General features: G+C 36.8%; 9 protein-coding genes across 9 annotated transcripts; 5 read left to right on the forward strand and 4 right to left on the reverse strand. All coding sequences in view use genetic code 12, as the record gives it.

Moving 5' to 3' along the window:
- Positions 1-201: 201 nt before the first annotated feature.
- Positions 202-1,074, forward strand: CBR1 (Cbr1p; the record flags this gene model as incomplete). Its single annotated transcript, XM_067690797.1, has 1 exon — positions 202-1,074. One exon carries the CDS (start codon positions 202-204, stop codon positions 1,072-1,074), a length of 873 nt encoding a protein of 290 aa, XP_067549227.1.
- Positions 1,075-1,498: 424 nt separating this feature from the next.
- I9W82_001992 (uncharacterized protein) lies at positions 1,499-2,827 on the forward strand (the record flags this gene model as incomplete). The annotated part of the gene is made up of 1 exon (XM_067690798.1): positions 1,499-2,827. One exon carries the CDS (start codon positions 1,499-1,501, stop codon positions 2,825-2,827), a length of 1,329 nt encoding a protein of 442 aa, XP_067549228.1.
- Positions 2,828-3,126: 299 nt separating this feature from the next.
- Positions 3,127-7,476, forward strand: TSC2 (Tsc2p; the record flags this gene model as incomplete). Its single annotated transcript, XM_067690799.1, has 1 exon — positions 3,127-7,476. One exon carries the CDS (start codon positions 3,127-3,129, stop codon positions 7,474-7,476), a length of 4,350 nt encoding a protein of 1,449 aa, XP_067549229.1.
- A 25-nt stretch (positions 7,477-7,501) lies between these two features.
- Positions 7,502-9,043, reverse strand: PRI2 (DNA primase subunit; the record flags this gene model as incomplete). Its single annotated transcript, XM_067690800.1, has 1 exon — positions 7,502-9,043. One exon carries the CDS (start codon positions 9,041-9,043, stop codon positions 7,502-7,504), a length of 1,542 nt encoding a protein of 513 aa, XP_067549230.1.
- A 433-nt stretch (positions 9,044-9,476) lies between these two features.
- On the forward strand, positions 9,477-12,470 carry CDC68 (chromatin-remodeling protein; the record flags this gene model as incomplete). Its single annotated transcript, XM_067690801.1, has 1 exon — positions 9,477-12,470. One exon carries the CDS (start codon positions 9,477-9,479, stop codon positions 12,468-12,470), a length of 2,994 nt encoding a protein of 997 aa, XP_067549231.1.
- Positions 12,471-12,533: 63 nt separating this feature from the next.
- CSO99 (Cso99p) lies at positions 12,534-13,448 on the reverse strand (the record flags this gene model as incomplete). Its single annotated transcript, XM_067690802.1, has 1 exon — positions 12,534-13,448. The coding sequence occupies one exon, from the start codon at positions 13,446-13,448 to the stop codon at positions 12,534-12,536; it is 915 nt and encodes a 304-aa protein (XP_067549232.1).
- A 425-nt stretch (positions 13,449-13,873) lies between these two features.
- Positions 13,874-15,643, reverse strand: XUT1 (Xut1p; the record flags this gene model as incomplete). The annotated part of the gene is made up of 1 exon (XM_067690803.1): positions 13,874-15,643. One exon carries the CDS (start codon positions 15,641-15,643, stop codon positions 13,874-13,876), a length of 1,770 nt encoding a protein of 589 aa, XP_067549233.1.
- Positions 15,644-17,323: 1,680 nt separating this feature from the next.
- On the reverse strand, positions 17,324-19,024 carry PDC11 (indolepyruvate decarboxylase 1; the record flags this gene model as incomplete). The annotated part of the gene is made up of 1 exon (XM_067690804.1): positions 17,324-19,024. The coding sequence occupies one exon, from the start codon at positions 19,022-19,024 to the stop codon at positions 17,324-17,326; it is 1,701 nt and encodes a 566-aa protein (XP_067549234.1).
- A 925-nt stretch (positions 19,025-19,949) lies between these two features.
- Positions 19,950-20,732, forward strand: CBF1 (Cbf1p; the record flags this gene model as incomplete). Its single annotated transcript, XM_067690805.1, has 1 exon — positions 19,950-20,732. One exon carries the CDS (start codon positions 19,950-19,952, stop codon positions 20,730-20,732), a length of 783 nt encoding a protein of 260 aa, XP_067549235.1.
- Between the last annotated feature and the right edge of the window lie 135 nt (positions 20,733-20,867).

A 20,867-nucleotide genomic window follows, 5' to 3' on the forward strand; every position in this document is an offset into this window, starting at 1 on the left:
GTCTAACATATATGTAAAAACAGCATATGATGTGGTGTGTTTGAGTGGGTAATTTTTTCATATGCATCATGTGACAAAATGAAAAAGAAAAGTCTCCAACGAATTTTTCCAACGTGTGATTTTTCTTTTCTTCCCATCGTTTATCTTCAAAACCCTTTTCTTCATTTAAAGAATAACATTATAAGTTTACCTTTGTTATCCATGGCTGACTCATCAACATCTCCTCAATCAGAGCCTAATCCGCTCATTGTTTTTGCCACTGTTGCTACTATTATTATTTCCGTTGTCAGTTATTATTACTTGCAATTATCAAGAAAGAATAAACCAGCCTTGATTCCAGATCAATTTCAAAAATTTCCATTACTTAAAATCACCAAAGTTTCTCATAATTCTGCAATTTATAGATTTGGTTTAGCAAGACCTACTGATAAGTTGAATTTACCAATTGGACAACATATCTCAATTGGTGCTATTATTGATGGTAAAGAAATTGTTAGATCTTATACTCCAATTTCTACTAGTGATCAAACTGGACATTTTGATTTATTGATCAAGACTTATGAAAATGGTAACATTTCCAAGCATGTTGCTCAAAAGAAGGTTGGAGATCATGTTGAAATTAGAGGACCAAAGGGATTTTTCACTCATACTCCAAATATGAAAAAGACATTTGGTATGATTGCTGGTGGTACTGGTATTGCACCAATGTATCAAATCATTACTGCTGTTTTGAACAACCCTGAGGATAATATCAAGATTTCCTTGATCTATGCTAATGTTACTGAAGATGATATCTTGTTGAGAAAAGAATTGGAAGCATTTGCAGCTAAACATCCAGATAGATTGAAGATTCACTATGTTTTGAATGAAGCTCCGGCTGATTGGAAATATTCTACGGGATTTGTTACTCCAGAATTGATTGATAAACATTTACCAAAACCTTCTGAAGATACTACATTGTTATTGTGTGGACCTCCACCAATGATTAGTGCTATGAAGAAAGCTGCTACTTCCTTAGGTTATGATAAAGCTAAGCCAGTATCTAAATTAGGAGACCAAGTGTTTGTTTTCTAGAGAAAGTAGAGAGTTTAGAAACTATATATATATATATAGATGAGTATATACGACGATAATGTAATGTGTGTCTGTGTGTGTTGTGCTACCAATTGTTTTTTTTTTTTTTTTTTTATATCGTATAACTTCCAAACTGATTGAGTGATTGATTACTGTGTATGGAAATATGAATGACACAAAAGTTATACCGATCGGATGTAAAAACCAAAAAAAGAAATTAACAGAATAAACATCTCATTATTAACCCACGTTTCTTTCTTTCTTTATAATACACCACCAATAGTCTATAATAAATACATACTAACTTAGACTTAACTTACTACTAGAAACCTATCTACCAGTCAAACAACAGTTCCACTCAAAAGAAAGCTATTTATAGACTGTTGAAAGAGATAGCAATTCATCACACGTGCATCACCAGACAATGCTTTTACAACTAATATCACTACTAGTTCTCACTCCGGCAGCCCTCTGTCAGGACTACTTTGACATCTCAGGTGAAGATGGAAGAGACAACTACATTCTACAAGCTATACAAGACCACAACAAGGAGATGAAGATTGACAATATTTTACGAAACCCTTTAAAATATAAAGATTTCCCTCCTTTGGTTAGTTCACCAAAAGACACAGAAAGAACATTGGAACAAGGACATATACCACAATATGTAATAGACTATGCTCCCTTGGTTCATTTATACAGTGAAGAACGATATCTTCCTTATGACATTGGAGAATATGTCACTAATTTCCATGTCACTTTTGAAAATGGTTCAGTATACCCTGGTACTGAAAGTAATATGAATTTGGAAAAGCTTTCCAAACTCAAACATTCTTGTGATTTATACTTGACTTCAAATTCTGATTTTGATAAGGACCCTGATTGGATAACTGGGGTTAAAAATAAACCTAGTTTAATCAATGGAGAGATTAAAAATGCACCAGCTACATTGATAGTCGTTGATAAAGGATTTGGTTGGGTTGATGCTTATTGGTTTTACTTTTATTCATTCAATTTGGGTCCTTTTGTTATGGGCCAAGGACCTTATGGTAATCACGTTGGTGATTGGGAACACTCACTTGTAAGATTCTACAAAGGAGAACCAGTTATTGTATGGATGTCAGCCCATGGTGGTGGTGGTGCTTTTTATTACCACAATTTGGAAAAATATGCCCTTGATCCTAGACATCCAGTCATTTTCAGTGCAAGAGGAACTCATGCAAATTACCCAAGTGTAGGTCAACATCCTCATGATTTACCTTATGACATATTGAGTGATTTCACTGATCGTGGTCCATTATGGAACCCTTCTAAAAACTACCTCGGTTACACTTTCGATGGTAAACATGTATTCCCAGCAACAAACAACTCCAATCCAAAGCATATTGGTCGTGAATGGCAATATGGTAACTGGTTAGCCTTTAAAGGACATTGGGGTGATCAACAACTTGCTGATAACGATAAAAGACAAACTTATTCCTTCATTGGTGGTCACAAGTACATTGATGGTCCTACTGGTCCTCTTATGAAGAATTTACTTCGAGTAGTTCCTTGCGAACGTGCCAAATGGTGGAATTTTTGGAGTGGATGTAACGTGAGACAAAATATTAAATGGGGTGTGGGTATAGAGAGTGAAGGATACAATTGTGGTAACTTGTTTGTTAAAACACGCCCTAGATGGTTAAAGACGATCTTACAAAAAGTTACATGGGGAGGTGGATTTTGTTATATTGTGGATTTATTATACGGTTAGTGATGATGAACTTGATGCTTTAATTTTCGATTCCCTTTTTTTTTTTTTCAGTTCAATGCAGGTTTACTTTGTTTTTACAAGTTCATCAAGTTGGATTGTGTGGTTTGCTTTTGATATTTGATGTGATTAGAGTAATAGATATTGCTTTTAATGAGATACATAAGCGAAAACTGTAGTCTTTTCATTAGCCGTGTGCTTCAAAACAAAATGTGTCTGCGCTTATCTCTCTCTCTCTCTCTCTGACAAAAAATAAAAATTAAGCTTAAGGTTAACTATACAGCTTTTCATACATTGTTTACATGTCAACTCACCATCCGACATTTGCTTCATCAAGTGGACTAGGGAGTGTTTTCAAATCACTAACTAAGTCATTCAAACCAACATCCTCCTCAGCGTCCACTTCGAAAGGTGTTCCAGTCACAATCAACCCAACTGTAGTAGGAGGTGATCAAAACTTGCAAAAGATACTACATCAACTAGTATCAGATTCTACTTCACCACCAGTCCAGCTTGAAGCACTAGAGCAACTAACTGAAAATATTCAAAGATTTTCACTATCATCAATCCAAGAAATATGGTACTTGGTACGACACTTTTGTGATTTTAAACAACAACCACGTAGTGTTCGACGACAAGCTTTCAAATTGTGCATTGTTTGTATCGAAAAGGATGATAATTCAATAGGTGCAAGGACGCGTTATTTCAGTGATATTTACAAGTATACTCAGTTTAGCCTGGGTCAGTTTGATCCCGAGTTTAAGTTGATTTTGAGAGCGTTGAGTATCTTGGCCAAAGATGGGCGTGATGTGTATGATTTTGTGATATACGATGATCATAGGAACTTGATTAGGTGGTTTACGAAGGGAGTTGATACTTTGGTTGCAGTCACTACAAGCAAGGAAAGTCAACTGAATGAAGTGCAAATTACCAACTGTATTGAGTTGTTGCGCTTTATGACCAGCTGTTTAAAGTTTAATCATGCAACGTTACGGGATTTTGCCAGTGCAAGTGTGTTGAAATTAGCTTTTGTGCAAACTACAGATGAGCATCTTCTTGAAGCTATTGTTGATTTCTTCAATTGTTTGACTTCATTTAGGAAATTGAAAAGTGAAACTATTACGCAGATTATAAGATACTTGTCAATGGCGTATGAACAAGCAACGGATCCAAGTCTAAAAAGACGAGCCCTAGAAGCAGTTGAAAACACATGTGATGAGAGCACTTCGTTATTTGTGTGTACAACTTTATGCAATCAAATCACTGATCCTTCACTAAAACAACTTTCAAATGCAACTCATCTAGATCCTGCAATATCCACATGTCTTGGAGCTTTGGATTTGATAGAGTTACTAAGAGTTAGATTTCGATTGGAAAAGGGCAAGCTTGAATTCCCTCTGTTTCTTTATCTTCGTTCACTTCTTGGTGCTTTGCATTTGAAGATACCGTTGGTTAATAAGCGGGTTTTACATATATTGGCAGAAGCGTTCACGGGACTGTTTTACATGGAATATTTCAAAATAGACTCAGCTGGCATGTTTAATGACATTTTTCCCTTTCCGATTTGGTACAGCGAAAACTATTCTTTATTTGATATCCTTGAAGCGATTGAGCTTGAAGATGGTGATGATAAACAGTTGATGCAGAGTGTATGTAATTCAATACAGAGCTTGTATCATTCTCACGAGTTGTCGCTCCCCAAGGATAAAATGTTGGAATTTTTCGTTAAGCAAAGTTCTTATCTTTCTGATGAGGTTGCTTTGTTTGTACTACAAGGCTTTCACGAGGAAAAGAGTTGTACATTGTTGAATCCATTATGGCATGAAGTCTCGATACGATTACTTAATCATTTCTATAAGAATCAAAGTGTATCGGTAAAAATGAAATGCATGGAGGTGATTTACGAAGCATACAAAGTATCGATGCTAATTTTTGAAGCAAAAAATTACAACTATGACATCTTTCTTAACATTTTCAAGCAATCGATTGAAGAAACCGATGAGAGTTTGCTTCGATATCTATGTCGCGATGTGCTTACTACACTACTTGTTGAATCATCATCGGATATATTCACCGAGTTTATGTCTTTATTGAAACCTTTGTTTGTAAAGAAGCCAGCTGCTCGCAATGAGATTATCATGTCCAGGGGATACATGAGTTCTAAGCCTGTCCATGAGACGGCCAAGGCATCCTCTACATTTCTAATCAATGTGACAAAAGCTATCTGTACTACATTCACTGCTTCCCCATCAGCAAGGAAACATGACTGCTATAATGTGCTAATATCCATCGCCAACACAACCCAAGATGGAGAGGTCTTGCTAACGATAGCTAAATGTCTTGTGAGGATCAGAGTTACTGCGGAGAACTATATTTACATAACAAACCCACAAGATATGGTTGGATTGGCATCTGCTTTTAAAAGGGATAGCGTTACACCCACTGCTGGCCAGTTGTGGGCTTACCCGGAATCAGTTGACTATATTCCTAAGGAATATCTCGACAAGCCAAAAGAGAACTTGCAAATTTTATGCGATAAGCTGCCTGATGACAATCTGGAGATACATTTCATCGACATAAAAAAATGGTTTAGGGTTGTTTTACACATTGTGGGCAACTTTATAGAATGGGAAGTGTATTCATACGTATGGGCCCATTTTTGTACGCAGTTGTCCAACATGCACTTGTTTATGCACTGTGATGAGGAGATACTTGAATTGAAGACAATTGTATGTAATCAGTTAACTTTGAAATTACCTCAGGAGTTGGTATTCCCCAAGAATGGCGATCTTACGAAAGCTGATTTACAAGTTGCCTTGGTGAGAACATTTTCGTCACTTCTTGGATATCACGATTTCTTTCTGAAGGCAGACGAAGATCAAATTACGTCGAGTTTAATATTTGGATTAGGTTCATGGGAAAAGACAGCCATACCATGTATTAATATCCTCACTATATGTTGTTATGAAATTCCACTATCGATAAAGAAGTATCTTACGTTGATCTTGACCAAGTTGCAAACTAGAATCACTAGTGCAAATGCAAGTACACACACTTTGGAATTCCTAAGTTCATTGGTTCATTTGCCTGTCTTGGTGTCTGATTTCACGATGGAGGAGTTTAAACGAGTTTTTGGGATTGCATTCAAGTATATTCAGTATGCAAGAGATACGGGGATGAGAAATCCTGATAATCAAGTGGTTGTGCCACATGTTCAACAACATGGAGTGGATGCAGAAGTGGAAGTAACGCCATCAACAAAGACAAAGGGCATTTCGTCGTTTATGCTGCAGTACATCTTGATCCTATCGTACAATGTTATCTCAAGTTGGTTTCTCAAGATTGAAATGAGTGAACGGAAAAAGATTTCGTCGTTTTTGGTTAAGCAGTTGATTGCATCTGATGAATTGAGTGAATCGCAACTAAGTGATCATACAATTGGATTTCTTGATTTTGTTAGGAAATTTACATTTAGTGATTTACCTTTGAAGGCAATCAATTCTACTCAACGCAAGGAAAAAAACGATGACTCTGAGACTACTATACTATATCGATGGATGGTTGGTTGTTCCGTTGTGAGTATCGAAACTGAAACTCATATGGGAGATACCGAGATCATTATTAGAAAACCCACTGGCGTTAGCAAATTGATTGTGCAATTGAACCATGAAACTGAAGTAAGTAAAAAGTCACCACCGGTAATTGATCCAAACTATTTCTTGTTACAATTGTTTGATTCCAAAGTGAAGCCAATCCCTGTGTTGGAAGATGCGGTGATTTCACGAGGATTATCGGTTTTGGATCATATCCCTAGCGTCGAATTCCACAAGATTGGTATTGTGTACATTAGCGAGGGCCAGTCTAGTGAAAATGAAGTGTTTTTGAACAAAATTGGCTCCTTGGACTATCTCAAGTTTTTGGACAAGATTGGCGACCTTGTCAAGTTGAAACATAATAAGGAGATATATACTGGTGGGTTGGATACTGAGGCAGATTTGGATGGAGAGTATGCTCGATATTGGCGTAGTAAATTGACGCAAGTGATTTTCCATATAACTACAATGATGCATAGACAAGATCCAACTGGTGGATCTGACAATGGATTGTCGACGAGTACGATTGAGAAGCAGAAAATCATTGATTTGAAGAAACGACACATTGGTAATAATTATGTCAATATATTCTTTGATGAGTCGGGTAATGCCGATTTTAATTTCAATTTAATCAAGAGTCAATTCAATTTCTTGAATATTGTGGTGTCGCCACAAACTACCCAGCTTAAGAGGTCCACGTCGCTATTATCCCATCTGCAACAAGGACGCAAATTTTTCAAAGTTAAAACATATAGACGAGCTGGAGTTCCGGCAATTTTTGCAACTTGTCATTTCAAACTTGTGAGTGAGGACCAGTTGCCGTTTTTGGTGAGAAGCATTGCCATTTTGGCTAGTGAGTTTGCTAATGTATGGCATGCTAGTGACCTATCAGGGAAATATGTAACTAACTGGACACAAAGAGTTAAGCAATTGCGTTTACTTTATGATAAATCAATGGAAAATGTCAATAAGGAAAAAGAACAAGATATTGGTTCATTTGAACAATCGGTATTAGCAGAGTTGTACAATTCATCTGAATTTAATTCTTATACATTATAAATAAAAAAAAAAACTATAGACTTTATCAACCCTCCTTGGCATCCTCTTTCATTTCTGATCTCTCTAATTGTCTACTTCTATCGAAATACAAATTTGGATGACTGATATGTTCCAATTGAGGAGGATGACCTTGTCCTTTAGCCGCATTCATAATTTCCTTTTGATGAGTCAACTCAAACACTTTGGTACAAGCAATGGTATAATCATGATTATTAACGTTATCCAATATGGAGTTCATATCTTGTTGATTCTTGATTCCCATGTCATCGAGAGCAGATTTCAATTGTGGTTCCGAATAATCACGATATGGGCATCCATGATATTCTTTTGGTCCTGGTTTAGGTTTACTCAATATAGTGGCACAATCCCATGGCTTATAATTGATTCTAGCACCTTCAAGACCATATTGGTGTCGAACGTTATACTTGTAGTTTTTATTGAATGTTTCCTGAGTCATGTTTCCATTTTTGGTAAATTGTTGAGTCCAGAACTTGACTGCTTCATCGACATTTAATCCAATTCCTTTCAAAAAGATACCCAATTGTTGACGACCATAGTATTTCAAATGTGAATTTGCCATCAAGTTCCGTTGCAAATGAGTAGCACAAAGGGGATAATGGGACATGATTTGTTTTGATGTGATTGATAATGCATTGATATCGGATGCAAGTTCATTATTGGCATCAGCCTCGTATTGGAAGTTGGAAAAGTTGCGTGATAAGTGGTTGAGCAATGGTAAGAGTCTATCGTCTTCTTCTAATCTAGGGATAGCTTGGAATGTTTTAATCAAGATATCATTTAAACTTTCTTGAAATTCAGTAACCAATAAATTCAGTTGTAAACTTGTTGGCAAGTAGGCATACCCAGCTTGTAAATAAACAGATCTAGTTGACACCAATTGACTAAGTTTTTCAAATGGCAACTTTATAAAGTTTTCCTTTGTAATCATCATTTGTTTAACTTGATCATTAGTCATGGTGGTTTCACCATCAGATGCATAATGTTGTTTCAACAATGGACAACTAGCGGCGAAAAGTTTATCAATCAATTCCAATTTCTCTTCTCTTGAAATATATGACCAAGATAATTTGTACAGATTCAACTCAATAAACTCCTGTTGTTCTTTAGGTTGCATTGAATTGTACCTAATCCTAAACAAAATCGTCTCATTCTTGATAAACTTCTTTCTCAACTCTTCAGTTCGGCAAAAGACTAAACGAAGAATGAAATGACTATAATAATCCTTCATACGCTCTTGTATAATTGTCTTTTCATCTCCACTGGGACTCAATGGCATATACTTGAGCAAAAGTGGTTTCAAAGCAAGTTCAACATCCTTTTGGGAAGATGATCGAGCAACACATGATTCAACCTCAATAAGGATTTTCAACCTATCAATAGCCCATTTTTCAAATTCTTCCAAAGTAATTTCTTGATTTGGTGGTAAGTCATAAAACGATAATCTGGATGAGTATAATTTCGGTAGAGTGTATTCAGCTGTAGTTGAAGAAGATTTGTCTTCAAAATTCCTTCTACCAGCAGTTCTTCTCTTGACTTGTCTGAACATCTTTTTGAACTGAAAAAAAGAGATCTTAGGTCAAAAGATAGTGAAAAGTTGTTTTGACTTGTGCTGTGTACTTTGGGCTTTTGTTTATATTTTTTGAAAGACGACGCGTCTCCTTTTCGTCTCAGTGTCGCATTTCATCGTTTGCGACACAACAATTTTGAACGCGTCAAAATTCAATGACTCGGAAACAGATCTAACGACACTGAATTTGAGACACTCTCTTTGTTCGTTTTTCTTTGAACAAAAAGTTTTCGATCATTTTGTCAACTGAAAAGAAGTCCAATTCAAAACGTATTAGATTACACCACTGAGGAGACACATCAAACGACAGACTTGGTGATATTTGCTAATTCAGATTGAGTAGATCCATATTAGTCTTTTTTTTTTTTGTTTCCACCACTTGGGTTAGTTATTTGCTAGATAATCAGACGCGATGACAGATGTACAAATTGATGCCAACTTATTCTACAAAAGATTGGCTATCTTACAGAAAACACTAGAGGAAGAGTCAATCCCTCAGGGTTTAGTCATTGTTGGTGCGCGTAATGATGATAATACGTACAAGAAATCTACAGTTTTACAAAATTGGTTATTAGGGTACGAGTTTGTTCATACAGCAATTTACGTGTCGCCCACCAGATGTATTTTCATCACGTCGGAGGGAAAGGCAAAGTATTTAAAAGGTTTGACCAATAAGCCAGATACGCTTGAATTATGGACTAGAACTAAGGATCCCGAGAGAAATAAGCAGTTGTTTGTTGATTTGATTGCTGATATGAAGAAGGTTAGTGAAGAGTATGGAACTGTTTTGAAAGACAAGTATGATGGTAAGTTTGTTGAAGAATGGAATGAAGCAAGCAAGGATTCTGGGTTCAAAGTGGTTGATTTGGCATTGACGTTATCAAAAGCTATGGAAATCAAGGATTCCGAGGAGTTTGAAAATACCAAGATCGCTTCCAATGCCAGTGTTGCTATGATGGATACATTTGTTAATGATATGACCACTATTGTGGATGAAGATAAACGAGTCACAAATTCCCAATTGACTGATCAAATCGAAGACAAAATTGATAATAACAAATGGTACTTGAGGTCAAAATTAGGTAAAAGTTTACTACAACCAATTAAAGGGTTTGATCCAGAGTTTTTGGAATGGTGTTATTCCCCAATCATTCAAAGTGGTAGTGACTTTGACTTGAAGCCAAGTGCAATCTCTAATGAAAAAGTGTTGGTTGGTGATGGTGTCATCTTGTCGTCGATTGGATTGAGGTACAAATCATATTGTGCCAACGTTGGAAGGACTTTTTTGATTGATCCATCAAAAGAAATGGAGAATAATTACACCTTTTTGTTGAAGTTGCAGCAACATGTTGTTAGTGAATTGTTAAAGAGTGGTGTCAAGGCAAGCAAGGTGTACCAAGATACTTTGGAGTACATCAAAAAGGAAAGACCAGATTTGGCTGATAAGTTTACCAAAAATTGTGGTTGGTTGATTGGAATTGAGTTTAGAGATTCCACCTTTATCTTAAATGCTAAATCGGAAAGAGTATTGACTGATGGTCAAATTATTTCCTTGAGCCTTGGATTCCAAAACTTGCCAAACAAAAACAAGACTTATTCTATTCTTTTGACCGACACGTTCAAGATAAGTGTTGACAAGCCAATCTTGTTGACTAATTACCCAAAAGCTCAGCTGGAGGTTTCATTTTATTTCAATGATGAAGATGATGAAAAGAAGAACTCTAGGCCTGAAAGAAAACCAGTTGAGAACCTTGATGGCTCACATAAAACAAGACATCAGAATGTTAATGAAGACGACAAGAATGCTGAAAAGCTTAGACAAGAGACTCAATTGAAATTACACGAAAAGAGAACTGAAGAAGGTTTGGCTAGATTTTCTAAAGCTGATGCCACTGATGCTTCTGACTACAAGCCAATTTTCAAAAAATATGAATCATATGTACGTGAGTCTCAAATTCCAAGTAGTGTTGCAGATTTGAAAATTCATATTGATTACAAAAATCAAACAATCATATTGCCAATTTCTGGAAGACCAGTTCCATTCCACATCAATGCTTACAAGAGTGGTTCTCAAAATGAGGAAGGTGATTATACATATCTCAGATTGAACTTTAATTCTCCTGGTGCTGGTGGTAATGTCACTAGAAAGGCAGAGTTACCATATGAAGACTCACCTGATAATACCTTTTTAAGATCAATCACCATCAGATCTACAGATCGTGATCGTATGGTTGACGTTTTCAAAGCAATTCAAGATTTGAAAAAGGATTCCGTCAAGAGAGAACAAGAAAAGAAACAAATGGCCGATGTTGTCACCCAAGCAAACCTTGTTGAATTGAAAGGTTCTAGAATGAAGAAATTGGAAAATGTGTTTGTAAGGCCTACTCCTGATACGAAAAAGATTGGTGGTGTATTGCAAATCCATGATAATGGTTTACGTTATCAATCTAGTTTTAAAATGGATCAAAAGATTGACGTCTTGTTCTCCAACATCAAGAATCTATTTTTCCAGCCATGTAAAGATGAATTAATTGTGCTTATACATTGTCATTTAAAGAACCCAATAATGATTGGAAAGAGGAAAACATTTGACGTTCAATTCTACCGTGAGGCTAGTGATATGGCTTTTGATGAGACTGGAGGTAGAAAGAGGAAATATAGATATGGAGATGAAGATGAATTGCAACAAGAACAAGAAGAAAGAAGAAGAAAAGCATTGTTGGATAGAGAGTTTAAACAATTTGCTGAACTTATTGCTGATAGCTCCAATGGTCTTGTTGATTTGGATATCCCATTTAGAGAGTTGGGTTTCCAAGGTGTTCCATTCAGATCCTCGGTCTTGTGTATTCCAACTAGAGATTGTCTTGTTCAATTGATTGATCCACCATACTTGGTTGTAACTTTAGAAGAGGTTGAAATTGCTCATTTGGAGAGAGTTCAATTTGGATTGAAGAATTTTGATTTAGTATTTGTGTTCAAAGACTTTGCTAAACCAGTTGTTCATATAAACACAATTCCTATGGAATTACTTGAAGATGTCAAGAATTGGTTGACTGATGTTGATATTCCAATCAGTGAAGGTCAAATGAATTTGAATTGGGCCCAAATTATGAAAACAGTTCAAGCTGATCCTTATCAATTCTTTTTAGATGGTGGATGGTCATTCTTGACTGGTACTGGAGAATCAGATGAAAGTGAAGATGAAGAACAAGAGAGTGAGTTTGAAGCCAGTGATGAAGATCCAGAAGATGAAAGTGATGAAAGTGAAGAGTATGGCAGTGAAGAAGAGAGTGATTTCTCAGGAAGTGGAAGTGGAAGTGACGCTGAAAGTGAAGAAAGTGGTGAAGATTGGGATGAAATGGAAAGAAAAGCAGCTAAAGCCGACCGTCAAGCGGCATTTGATTAAGAGGGAGAGAGATTCTGTTTGTATAATAATGATAATAAATAAAATTACATCTGTCTATACTCTCTATGACAAATCAATCGACAGCCACATATCTTTAAAGTTCCACCAAGATGCACCAGAACCACAAAGTCCGACCCAAAATGGAGTCAAACATCCATCTCTCAAACACCAATGCAAAACCAATGGTAATTGAATAGCATTCTTGAATAAGGAAATTTGCCAAGTTCTATTTCCCCATTTACTAACGGGTGTTCTTCTCAACATTTCAGCAATTTCAATTACTAAATAAGCACCCCAAACACGACAACACCAGATGTAAGTTTCAATACACCAATAGTTATTATCACCAGTTCCTACCCAATCATGATCGGTCAACCAACCGGCATTTTCAAACAATTCCAACACAATACAGTTTAACGCTTGAAGCATATTGATGAATCGATCAAATTTGGGTGTTGAGGCACTAGGATTACGCCATGAATGGTATTCGTCAATTAGCCATGGCATATATTTGATTGAATCAGTTAATCTATTGAAAATTCTGACATCAGCTAAGTACAGATTAATCTTTTTCAAATGGTAGGCCAAGCTTGATGGTTTTTGTTGTGATTCTGGAGTTGGTTCTGGTTTGGGTTGGTTGAAAGTTTTTATATTGGAAGTGTTTATGTTTACTTTATTAGCTCCGGCTTTGATTAATTGTAGTAAGTTGTATTGTTGACGACGTAAAAAATCACGAATTTGATACTTGTTATTAAGGATTGATGAAACTAATAATGAGAAATAACAAATAAAGTACAAGTTTTGATCAACCGTTGAAGTTTTGCTTAAAACTTTGTCATTGATTTCTTGATAGAATTTCCTATTGAATATTGATTTTTTTAAAAGGTGGTTTAGTTGAAGAAGTAAATGTAATGGAAGAGTTTGGGTTGTTCTTGGTTTGTGTGGGGGTGACATTGCTGAAATTGCGAGCAAACTCATTCTATAGGTAGCAACTGATTGAAAATTTGTTTGTTAATAAAGCTCTGAGCTTGCGGGTTGGATAATCTACCTATTACGTCCTGTTCTCCCTGTGTGGTTAGGAGATATATAAAACTTGTGGATTAGTTGTTGAGCTGGGGTTGGATTTTTTTGTTGATTTTGTTGTGTTCTTTTTTTTTTTGTTTCTTTTTCCGTTCGGTTAAATCTGGCGCTTAGGCCATTTCAGATTATGCAGTTACACAGATCGGTTGCAAATTTTTTCTGTTTTATTTTTTTTTGACCTCGGTTGAATTGCAAATAGAATAGAAGATAATCATTCAGACGTGTATAAGGGAAACCTACAGCACTTACAAACTATCTCATAATCATAAGCAATAATAAAACTTACTGACTCTAATAGTACATAAATACGTGGAAAACACTTTCTATTTCTGACTTGGATATGGCAAATCAGGTACACCATCCGAAGACCCTATACTATTAGTATTCTGAGCATGTGGATTTGATAACTGACTCTTTAATTGGTCAAGTGTAATTCCTTCTTTTCTAGCAAACTCTTCCCTAGCGTGCTCATCAGCAGAGCCAACGGTTTCCAAAATCAACTCATTAATTTCTTCAACATCATCTTCGACTTGAGGCAAAACCAAATTCAATATGACTCCAATGAATCCAGTAATGGCAAAACCAGTTTCCATTACCAAAACAATGGCATCGAAAAATCCAGTTAAGGCATTGTTATCACCTGAGTAAGTGAAGACATGACTAAACCAATCTGAAACCAATGTTGAACCTAAACCAGGCACCAATGCTGCCGTCAAGATAAACCTGTCTCTTCTTGTAAACTCAGTTCCTGAAATAATCTTGATACCAGAAACAGCCACCGAACAAAACAAGAATGAAGTCATACCTCCAAACACTGGTTTGGGGATTGATATAATAGCACCAGCGAATTTACTAAAGATTCCCATAACTAATAGGAAAAACACACACCAGTATCCGACAACTTTGTTTGCACATTTAGTGATGGCAATAACACCATTGTTTTGAGCAAATACCGACATTGGAGTGACTGTCATTAGACCAGCTAATATTCCATTGCACCCATCTGCTAACAATCCACCTTGGATTCTTGATTCATAAAGCTCACCTTCAACTTCTAAACGAGAAACATCTGAAGTGGCAGTGATGTCACCAATCGCTTCCATCATCAACACCAAGTAGACTGCCAAGAACGGCAAGACAATTGGACCATATACCTTTAATTTAAAAGTCTTGACCCAAATAAAACTAGCAGCTTTAGCAGCATCAACTTGACTCGAATCAAAATATCCACATGCGGCAGCAACGATACAACCAATAAGCAATCCCAAAATCACTGCACAACTCTTCATAATTGGTGATCCGAATTTCTCCGCCAAGATGATGGAAACATAAACAAGAAATCCTAACCCAACAAAATTAGCTGAACCCCAAGGCTTTGAGAATTTTCCCATTGTACAAGTTTCTTCAACACAACCAGATCCACCAACCCAATCTTCCAAACCGGTCTCGACTAAATGAATACCAATCAACATAACAACAGGCCCAGTAACTAATGGAGGAAAAATCTTTTGAAGGATCCTAGCGGGTAAGAATGACATCAAAATCTCCAACAAGGCGCAAACAATACCTGTTGCCAAAATCATACCGTACCCATCAGGACAAGCTAGTTTAGTTCCATCAGCTGCAGTGGGGCACACACCATTAGCATACATCATTGGGAATGCACTTGACGTAACGGTAATAGTAGCAAATGAAGGTCCTACCACCGACAACAAACCAGTACCTAAATGATATGGGGTACCGTAAATATGGAAACGAGTAATTTGAATTATTGATAAAAGACCCGACACAATCAATGATGTACTGACCAAGTACTCTTGAGTTTCTGTGGGTAAGTTTGCAGCAGTACTAATCAAAACAGGGGGCACAACCAAACCTGCCATCATAGCTAATGAATGTTGTAATCCTAGTATAGCTCCTAAAAGTAGAGGCATATCTGAATTCAAACCAAAAAAGGGTTGTACTTTAGCTTCCTTTGATATGAATGGTATATCTGGAGTAAACAAGTATTTGTAGTCATAGTCACCAAGTATTCCATCTTTGGTTGTCCATTTGCGGAAAATCCGTTTCAATGTTCTTGTAAAGTCAATCATGTTTAGCAGAACTGTATTTGTCTAGCTGAGGAAGTTTAAACTTTAAACTCCTTTATAGTTGCGAAATGATGACTTGAAAAAATAAAAATGATTAAAACTCCCCTTTAATGGCAACTGGAACAGGACTGATTGTTCTCTATTTATAATCCAAATTTAAGATCCCGCTTCAAAAAGACTGTTAGTGATCGATTGTTTCTTATCTTCTTTGTGTTGAGGATCTAACCGAACTTTGATCCTTAAAGGCAATGAAGAAAAATAAATTAAAAGGGAAAATTAAAGATAACAAGAAAAAGCCTGCAAGTTAAATAATGATCTGAGTCAAACTGATCATAAATCAACTAACTCTTTCTATCAATTTAATACAATAACTTTAAAGGGACTGTTTTTATTTGTGCTTTATCTCTAACTTTTGTTACGAAATTTGGAGAAGCAATTTATTTTTTTTTTTCAAACTTGGCGGAGAAAGCCTTATCAGAGATATGAACAATCAATTAAAATGAGATAACACAAACTACGGGTAAAACTTTTAGGAGTGGAATTATGTAATTAACAAAGACAAAAGGTTATGAGTCTAAGCCATGGCGAAGGAAGTCAAAATTTGGCAACCTATTAAGGTAAAAAGTGGCCAAAGAGGGGGGCGAACAGTTACAACGTAAAATGAGGGGTGTGAACGTTGATCTATAGCAAGAAGAAGAGGAGTAGACATTCATTCCGCACTAAAATCAGCTTGAAGTGGACTTTTGGGGTCATCTTTGGTACCTAAAATATATAACCGCTGTACTGAAAACACCACTTCTTCATCAGAAACAATGAAAGTTTATTTCCTTTTGAGCAAACGTATTTTTTCCTTTAGTCGGAAAAGCAGACTAAGTGGAAAAGACCGTTAATTCTTGTCATCCCATCCTGCCTATCATGATGTTCTCTTATCTAGCAGACAGTGGCTTTGGATGTACTCATCTAGTGAAGAGCATCGCATGTTTTCTATCGTGCTTGCAGATACATTTTGTACTACCGTACTCCATACCTGATTGGACCAAACCTCAACTTTATCAAAGACAGCCAAAGCGGTTACACAAAAGTTGCAAAAAAAAAAAAAAGGTTTAAAATGCCTTTATTAATTTCTTGTAACTCACGGCGATGTCCGAAGTACATAATACTTAACTGACACAAAAATACACCTCATATATGCGAGATTAGGTATTGGCCATGCGGCCCGCGCAAGAAAGTTGCAAAAACGGAAAATAACATGAATAACAATATAGCGCCCGATTCAGCAACGCGCAATAGACATTCCCCTCTCCTTTTGTGCTTCATGTTTAAGTCTGGACTTACGGTTTAGCAAAAACAGCGGCCCCGGTCGTACAGACGAAATGCATCCGAAAAAATTGCGAATGTCTATGACGTGGAGTTAAACTTTTTTGCCTTGTTGCATGTGAATGAAGTTGCAACCTTAAATGGTGCTCCCCTCTTCTGGCTAAATTGTGTTGGGATTAGAGGGGATTCAAGTGCTCATCTATATCATTAGTCTCTCTCCAAGCGTTTTTTTCTCCTTTGTTGTGACTTTTCCTATTCCGCTGATGGACTCTGTTCCTGTTGGTTTACGGAAAAGACCGATTACATTCTTCATTTTCTTCAAGCTCTATTAAAATTTCTCTATTAAAATTTCTCTATTAAGTTTTCCTAATTAGCTTCAGCATTGGTTTTCTCTGACAACTTAGCTTGAGCAACCAAATTAGCAGGTGCATCCATTCTTGCCAACATCACTTCAACCATTCTAATCTTATCAGGTGTAGCAAATGTCTTGTCTTGGAACAAATCGTTCAATTCACCAACAGTACTGACCGTTTTGGTCTCGTAATCCTTAGCATTAAACAAAGGCAAAAGTTGTAAATTGTTCCAAGGTTGGATATCATTATAGGTGGCATTTTCCCCATGAATCAATCTTTCAATCGTATATCCATCATTGTTCAAGACAAACAAGTAGGTGTTGTTACAGTTCCATCTACACATGGTGGAGATTTCTTGAACAGTCAATTGTAATGAACCATCACCAACAAACAAAATGACTCTTCTATTTGGATCAATTTCTTGACCAGCCATAGCTGCACCACAAGTAGCACCAACTGTGTAACCAATAGATCCCCAAAGCACTTGTGAAATACCAATGGTGTTATTTGGGAAACGAGATTGAACAATACCAAAAGCTGATGTACCAGTTTCGGTGACAATGATATCACCCTCTCTAAACCAAGAGCTGACCTTGGTCCACAAGTATTCTTGAGTTAATGGAGTGGATGCTGGAGCTGGGGAGTTGATCAACTTTTGTTGTGGTACTGGAGCTGGTGTGTATGATGGGTTGACTGAAGATGCAACTGTTTGTAACAATTTTTGCAAAGCTTCCTTCATTTGAACACCTGGGAAAGTAGCTTGTCTAATCTTGGTGTAATCTGAATGGAATTCAACAACATTCTTTGTCTTGTATCCGTAGGAGAATGAACCGGTATTGAAGTCTGACAACAAAGCACCAATTGATAAAATCAAATCAGCACTTTCAACTGCCTCCTTGACATCTGGACGAGATAATGAACCAACATAAACACCACCAAATCTAGGATGCGATTCATTGATACCAGACTTACCCATAGGTGTAGTAAATACTGGGAATTGAGTTACGTCAACTAATTTAGCAACTTCTGGCTTACATGAATGTCTTGAAGCACAAGCGTCAACAAGAATAACTGGGTTCTGGGCTTCCTTTATGAGTCTTTCAACTGTTTCAATAACTTCTTCTTGTGCATCTTGGTCATTTGGTTTCAATGACAAGTCAATTGGAGTTTCCAACAATGAACTTGGAACCATCAAGTCAACCAAATTGGATGGCAAACCAACATAAACTGGTCTTTGATAAACATATGCATCTCTAATACATCTGTCAATTTCATTTGGAGCACTATTGATATCAGAAATGAATGCACTTGAGTGACTAATGTTTTTAAACATTCTGTGGAAAACAGTAAAGTCACCATTACCCAAAGTATGATGCAACAACAATTGTTTTGCTTGAGCATTAACTGATGGAACACCAACGACATTCAAAATAGCACAATGTTCGGCAAATGAACCGGCAATAGCATTAGTCAAGGACAATTCACCAACACCAAAAGTGGAGACAATGGCACCCATTCCCTTAACTCTGGAATAACCATCAGCTGCATAACCTGCATTCAATTCATTAGCATTTCCTGCCCATCTCATACCATCGATTTCATAAATCTTATCCAAAAGTGATAAATTGAAATCACCTGGTACACCAAAGACGGTGTCAACATGTAATTGATGTAATCTTTCAAAAAGGTATCTTCCTAAAGTAATTTCAGACATTTTCCTGTGTAGTTTTTAAGTTTGTAGTTTTGATATTTGATGATGTGAGAATCTCTGAGAAGAATGAGAGCTCAACTCGTATCTATATATAATCCAATAAACCGGTGTCATTTCTCAAACTCAAGGCTGGCAGTGATCCGATTTGTAAACGTTTTTCCTTTGTCTTTAGTATATATATCTTTTCGCATGGCTGTCAATCGAAAACTCCGAATATGACCTGATTCTATGAACACACTTTTTGTGTAATCTGCATACTGATTGGCTGGAAATTAAAATCCGAGATTGTCTAAACGCATAACCACCTTGAAATATGCGCTTAGACGGCTTCCCTGTAAGTGCATATTTGGTTAAGCCTTGCTATTCGTACACGACCTTTTTCGGAAAAACTCGCTAGCGACGAAAATATATCGGATTAATCTTTAGCTGTTGCATGAAACTGTTCGGAGATCAATCACCGAGTCCCGAAGTGTCTCAGGTGACACTATGTATGAGCAGCAGGTTGAGTAAGCTCAGTTGAGGGAGTCTCGCAATAAGTTGTCTTTTTTAGATTAGTTTAAGCTCAAGAATAAAAAAATGGTCGTGTAAATTAGCTCAATTTTGAACTGTAAACAAATCATCATCAACAGAACAAAAGGAAACGAGGAAAAAAACGTGATAAACGTATGACTTCTCAATAGGTAACTACCACTTTCAAAAAGTACAACTGAAACATAGTAATACACAAGGACCTTCTTGAAACACAGGTATGTATATCGATTAGCTTTGACTGACTTCACTGATCATTCAATGGTGTGAGTGACACCTGGGACTGGAGGAAATCTTAAGCAATTTGTTAGTTTACCACGTGAGCCAACAAAAGCTATTTTTGCACCCGTGTGTGTACTGTGAGCACATGATTACTAACAACCGTATATGCAGACCAACAATGTCAAAAAGATCATTAGAACCTGAACATGAGGAAGGAAGAAAGCAAGCAAAGCATGGTGATGAGATGGCTATTGATTCCGAATTGATGGCTCATCATAAAGGAAATGCCAAAGGTGATGCTGTTGAGGAATCCGAGAGTAAGCTGGGTGAAAAACAAGTTAAAGCTGAGGAAAGTGAAGAAACTGCTCTCAATGCTGTTGCAAATGCCGCTGCTTCTATTGGTGACCACCTGAAGGAACAACAAGAACAGCAAGACCAAGCGCAACAACACCAACAACAGCAACAGGCCTATCATCAAAACCTACTCAAACAAAAGAATGATCAGCACCAAGCACAACCTGCCCCGCACCAATCTCCAGAAGCCAATCATGCGTCAGCTCACGGCTCTCCTCTAGAGCATCACCCAGGTAGCCCTGGTAGTGATTATTCGCAAGCTGGTGCAACCAAGCCTCAACATGGTTCTGAAGAATGGCATAAGCAAAGAAAGGATAATCACAAAGAAGTAGAAAGACGTAGAAGGGAGGCTATCAATGTTGGTATTAAAGAGTTGGCTGAATTAATCCCCACCAGAGACACAAACAAGACACAAATTTTGCAAAGAGCAGTGGAGTACATCAAGAGATTGAAGGAGAATGAGAATAACAATATTGAGAAATGGACCTTGGAAAAGTTATTAACTGAGCAAGCAGTTTCTGAGTTGAGTGCATCGAATGAGAAGTTGAAACAAGAGTTGGAGAGAGCTTACAGAGAGATTGAACGTTTGAAGGAACAACTTAAGTGATGAGGGGCTTTAGTTACATTTTTTGTATTTGTAAAATTATATGAAGTTTTTGTATTGATCAGATATATCTAGGAAGAAATGTACCTGTTTTGCAGTGAAGAGATAACCACTTATTCTCTGTCTTATTCTTTTTAG

Source organism: Candida metapsilosis, assembly GCF_017655625.1.
Source record: "Candida metapsilosis strain BP57 chromosome Unknown scaffold2, whole genome shotgun sequence".
Lineage (NCBI taxonomy): Eukaryota > Fungi > Ascomycota > Pichiomycetes > Serinales > Debaryomycetaceae > Lodderomyces > Lodderomyces metapsilosis.